We start from the raw sequence: 6,159 nt of genomic DNA, 5'->3' as shown, positions 1-6,159 counted from the left end.
ATTTTCTAATGTAAAAAAANAAAAAAAAAAAATTGTGATAAACAAATGATTATTTTACATGATATAATTTGAATTAAACATTGAAAAAAGGTAGCAATTTTTACAAGGAAAATTTCTATGATTATTTGTTAATAACCATTTATTTTAAACTTTTATTATCAAATATTAGCCATTAATTAGTAACAGAATTGTAAAAATAATAATTCGAATTCATATTTTGATAATCTTTTTTTCTTTTTCCCTTACGTATTTTTATTCAACATGCATTATGCTTATTTCAAGAGTAATTTGATGCTAAAAATGGGGAGAAAAAAAAAATGAATGAAATAAAATTTAATCATTAAACAGAAATAAGTTAAACAAACATACGGAAAGATGATGTAACATAAGAAGAAATGAAAAAGATTGAAATGAATAATAGTTAAAATGAAGTAAAAGAAAAAAAAAGTATTGATCATTAAAAATCATAATAAAAAAAAAACAAAAAATTAAAAAATTAAAAAAAAAGGCTCAAATATAAAAGATAGATTTCAATTAGATTCCGCAAATGGGCATGGTTCTTTATCACCATGAATTTTGGTGCATTCATAAATTCTCTGTTGAATATTTGTATCCCATTGTTCTGTATCCGGTTCGCAAAGATCCGCCAATGTACATGGTAATTTATCAAGATGATGAAATTGATACAGTAAACCACGAGCCTGGAATAAAATCCACAATAAATTATTCATCCTCTTTTTGCATATTTTTATAAAAACTTAATTATCAAATTATATGTTAAAATAATTCGTACAATAACTCGAAATAAGTTATAACTACAATCTAATTACAATAAAATTATATATGTTATAAATTTATACCGTAGTAACTTGACATAAATTATAACTATAATATAATTATATGCAAAGATATATATGCGAAGAAAAGCATTTGAGAAATTTATACAATTTTTAAATTTTTGAAATTTGAAATTTCAAAATGAAAAATTCATTTCATTTAACTTATTTTTAGGTTCTGATGATAATTATGAATATTATTTTATGAATAAAACCAATTAAATTAACCGTATTAAATGAATAAAATAATTAAATGCATAACAAAATGAACAGTAATATAATTTTAGCAATTCAGATAAATTATTTATTTGATATCAAATATCAAATATTAACCTTTTTTAACACAACATTACCATCTAAATGCATAGCAAGTGAACTAAAGTACAATAAAATTTCATCATTTGGTAAATATTGTTCAATAACATCCTTGCCATAAATTGAAATAATAGCAACAGCAATGAATAAATGAAAATATGATGTTCGATAATGAGCCCAGCATGCTTCCCAAATATGTAATGCATCAATTTCAGGAAATTCACGCTACAATAATCAAATAATTAATATAAAAATTTAAATCCAAATTAACAATTCAATATAACGATCTGTTAGAAATAAAAATGAAATTAATGAATACAATGAAAACCTTATAACATAATAATATCCATCGATGAACAAACATTAATTCCAATGCTTCTGCACCCAAACTTGCGATATGCATAAAAAAATCTGGTACAAATAATTTCAATAATTCACGTAAATATTTCTGCAAAATGGGATTTTCCTTTTTTTTTTCTTTTAAACTGAATAACTGAAATATTAGATTGTAGAAAAAATAAATAAATAAATAGATAAAATAAAATAAAAAATAAACAAATAAAATGTTATTGTTACTCTTTAATCATACGAATATTGCAACATTGTAAATCCTTAGCAAATATATAAAAGAATGAAGAATTATTAAAATTTTATTATTTTAAATATTAATAGAAATGCTATTTGAAAAATGAATTTTACAGTACCATAAGATGAAATGGATACTGCTTATAGAAGATAAATTTTTTGAAAAAATATAAAATTTTTGCACTTAATAAATTTTTTCTTTTTCTTTTTTTCTTTTTTTAACAAATATTTAAAGATTAATTGTGAATATTTCCTATAAAAGAATTTTAACGCTTACTAAATTAATTTCCATTACATTTCGTTCATCCAATGGATTTGATACAAATAACATTTGTTGTTGCATAAGTCCAACAAAACACCAATATGTATCAGATTCATCATGAATGGTACTCAAAAGTGGTGCTAATAAATCTGACATACCCTGTACATAACCTATTTCTGGATATGCAATTGCATAATTTAATAAAATATTCCTGAAAATTAAAATTATGAGAAAGAGAGAGGAAAAAAAAAAGAAATTACATTCAACAATTCTTTTAAATAACAACATATGCCATAATTTCATCAAAATTTTTATTTTAATTTTAAAAGATCATATTTTAATAGTAAACAATGCTTATTTACTTCATTGTGTCAATATTTGGATTATTATCACCAGCAAAATATGGTTTACAACGATCCGTACGGATAACATCCTTAATTATAGCACTTTCTATGCTATTCCACGATGTTTTAAATGATTTTTTCATTCTAAAATGATTTTTCATAAATTAATCATATGAAATATTCATCAAATAAAATTTGTAAAATTAAAAAATTTCATGCAATTAATTAGCTAATTTTACATTTTATAAACTAAATTTTATAGAACATTTATTCATTACGTTTAATGTAAAAGTATTTTTGATATAATCAACCATCTCATACGTAAAATTATCTTACACTATATTATGAAAATTTTTTTTTTACTAATTTCAATTAAAAAAATGTTTTCAAACTTAAAAATTTAAAATTGTACCGTTGCTTTTTATCTTCTGATACTCAATGAAAATATCATTACGTATAATTTCGCGTTGTTCAAGGGTTGATGCCCATGGATATACACGCAATAAAAATGGCCAAACTTCTCTACGAAGTGTAGGATCGATAGTGGCAAAATAAATAGCCTAAAAAAAAATCATATTTAATTTATTATTTTCAATTTTTAAAAGTAAAGAAAAAATATTGGGAAAAAAAAAGATCTTTATTTATAACCTTCCTCATGGTGAAACTATCATCAATACTACCATCTTGATTTTTGTATGATTTCCAAAATTCCCAACTGACTCGTTCATATAGACCTTCTTCTGGATCAAGTTCCATTTTACTAACTTTTGGTTGGCATATTAAGAATTGCCGATCCGGAATTGGTGAAGGTGAACCCTAAACAAACATTTGAATATTGCTAAATAAATAATCATTTCCTTGTATTGCTAGAATTTTCCTAAATTAAATTAATTTCTATTCTATTTTTATTTCTAACTAATTAAAAATTAGAAAATGATTTGCAAAAAAACAGAAAAAAAAACTTTGCATTAGGGAATAATTTTTTGTTTTTCATGCAATTTCTAAAAAAAGGTCTAAATTCAGTATTTTATTCCTAAAAATAGTTAGCATTTTTTTTTTCTTCTTTAGCACTTTTCGCTAATGCCATAAGTATTGGCTTACATCATGGCTTACATCTATCTATACTTATAGCTTACATCTTTAACAGCTTTTGTTTTAATAGCACTCCATTGTTCAAGTAATTGCGCTAATTTATCCAATCCACCATGATGAAAATGTAAAATTTTGTAATGTGAATCCCATGTTGCAATAACAAATTGCCCAGATGTTAAATCATCAGCGGTAAAAAATAAACGCATTGATCTCATTTTACCTGAAATTTTATTTGCATTTATTATCAATACTTTAATGATATTTAAATATTACATCAATCAATCAATCAATCAGTTTTGTTTGCATTTATTATCAATATTTTAATGATATTTAAATATTACATCAATCAATCAATCAATCAATCAATCAATCAATTATTATACCTAAATTAACGGAGAAGAGTGAAGCAGAGAGTGTCTTCTGATGTAAAATTACATTTCTACTCGATACACCTCCATTATCATCATATTGGCAATCATTTTCCAACAATAAATTATGTGTTATTGCAAATTGTTCCGGTGTTATTTTGCATAAATGTTCACATTTATCACGATATTGTTGTAGCATATTTAAATGTAAACCTGTAAAAATCCATTTGATATTATTGATAGAAATTTTGAAAATATTAATAATGATTAACGAAGAATTAAATATGATAAGTTATACATTTATCAATAAAGGATATTACTATTTTTCGGATGTGATTCTTTCTCATATTGATCTGTATCCTGAAATTCGAAATCATCGGATGATGAGCTTCTGCGAATCAGTTCTTCATCCTAAATTTATGCAAAATTCTGATACATGAGAAAGTGTTGGAAAATAATAATAGTTTATAGCATTTACAAATAATATCACAAATAAAATTCCAAAATATTCAAAAAATTGTTACCTCAAAAAATGATTGAAATATATTTAAAATACAATAAAAATGAATAGAATTTTTATAGACCTTACCCAAATCAATCAAAATAACACAAGTAATAAGCAATGATTTTTATCAGTAGCATACCTTATCAGAAAATTCATCAGCACCAGATGTTGTTGCGGAACTATTATCTGTATCCTGGAAAAAAAATTAAATTTCGGATTAAATTTTAAATGAAATTTCAATCACAGCAAAGTATTACAATATTGATGAAACAGTAGGTGAGGAAGTATAATTCAAGCTTTTTTTTTTTTCACGAAGGAAAGAATAACGTAGCAGCTCACCTTAAATTAGGAAACTAATTAACAACGTAATTGGAGATTGAATAAATTACTAGTAATAAACAGAAAAAAAAAAAAAGGAAAGAAATTTGATTTTGAAATTTTCAAAGATGAATCATTATTGTATTAAATAGAATGTAACGGTATACTTTATTTGCTCACCTTTTCACCAATTGAAGAACTGTCCACTGGTGTATTTGGTATCACATTGATTGTTGGCATTTTTAGTATTCCCGAGTTTTCTTCCTTAATTCACGAAACTTTTCAAAAAAGGAGTAAAAAAGACGAAATGAAAAAAAAAAAATGAAAAAATTCCGAAATTATTCATCCAAATAATGTCGTACTTGTAGTAATAAAATATAAAATCAACAAATTGATTTTGTTTTACAAAGATTTCTTCAGCAAATAACATTATCATATCTTCATGATTATTAAATGGAAACAAATTGAAAAATTTCTTGTTAACAAGATAGATTAGCTGTTAAACAAACATTATGCAATAAATAAAATGGAAAGGCTTCAATGATAAAAGAAAAGGTTTAAATGATAAGGATAGGATTAAATGATAAAAAATCAATTTGATCGAGAATAGGATCATCTCAGTTTCCACGATCTTCTTCTTCTTTGAAGAAATCCAAAAGAAACCGGGAAAGCATGTAATATGAAAACAGATTCAAGAATCTTTAAATTGCACTATTTTTCTTTGCTTTAATTTTGAAAAATTAATAGGAATACGAAGGTGTGGTAAAATACATCAATAGAGAACGAAAATATAGTAGGATTTCGTTCCTGAATACCTGTGAGAAGAAGAGTGTCAAAAAATGTATGCAATGAAACTTCACTTCAATGGATGACATCATCGTATTAACATATTAAGAAGTTTTGACAAACAAAGAAGTTAAAATTTTGTAAAAAAAATACCGATGACATGAATAAATCTGGTCTTCGTTTCATAGATGTTACTGTTATCATATCACCATTCATCTCAACATTAATATCATTTTCACTCATCGAACTCTACAACAGAATAGATTATACAGTCACTTTTGTTTTAAAGCCTTCTTAATTAATCCATTCCATTTTCATACAGAAATAGAAACAAAAATTAAGAATTCTGATAATTAAATATTTCAAAAATTGCTCCTTAACATTTAATTGTTTTGAAATTTTCAATGAGAAAAATAAAAAATAGTAGAAGAAGACTGGTAAAAAATATAAAAAATTTACATGGTCATCATTTGCATCATCAGTTTGCGTTTTATCATCGTCATCATCTTCATCGTTATTATCATTGCTGTTATCATTACCATTATCATCATCATCATCATCATCATCATCATCATCATCATCATCATCACTACTGCTCTGTACATTAACCCATAACATAAGGTTGCCTTTTAAAAATATTAAAATTTTCAATGAAAAATGTAATTTTGCAGAAAATAGCACACGAAGTAATTTAGTTATGCATACATTCTTTCGAGTATTCAAAATTAATTTAATAAAATTATTTAAG

General features: G+C 24.3%; 2 protein-coding genes across 2 annotated transcripts; both read right to left on the bottom strand.

Annotated features, from left to right (window-relative positions):
- Positions 1 to 530: 530 nt before the first annotated feature.
- LOAG_11772 (hypothetical protein) lies at positions 531 to 2,485 on the bottom strand (the record flags this gene model as incomplete). Its single annotated transcript, XM_003147290.1, has 5 exons — positions 531 to 701; positions 1,170 to 1,376; positions 1,480 to 1,599; positions 2,014 to 2,209; positions 2,361 to 2,485. 5 exons carry the CDS (start codon positions 2,483 to 2,485, stop codon positions 531 to 533), a joined length of 819 nt encoding a protein of 272 aa, XP_003147338.1.
- Positions 2,486 to 2,734: 249 nt separating this feature from the next.
- On the bottom strand, positions 2,735 to 6,029 carry LOAG_11771 (hypothetical protein; the record flags this gene model as incomplete). The annotated part of the gene is made up of 9 exons (XM_003147289.1): positions 2,735 to 2,902; positions 2,991 to 3,158; positions 3,479 to 3,654; positions 3,818 to 4,015; positions 4,123 to 4,213; positions 4,447 to 4,500; positions 4,806 to 4,889; positions 5,565 to 5,660; positions 5,871 to 6,029. 9 exons carry the CDS (start codon positions 6,027 to 6,029, stop codon positions 2,735 to 2,737), a joined length of 1,194 nt encoding a protein of 397 aa, XP_003147337.1.
- Between the last annotated feature and the right edge of the window lie 130 nt (positions 6,030 to 6,159).

This window comes from Loa loa (assembly GCF_000183805.2).
Source record: "Loa loa unplaced genomic scaffold supercont3.983, whole genome shotgun sequence".
NCBI lineage: Eukaryota > Metazoa > Nematoda > Chromadorea > Rhabditida > Onchocercidae > Loa > Loa loa.
This window is presented reverse-complemented; position numbering and strand designations above follow the sequence as displayed.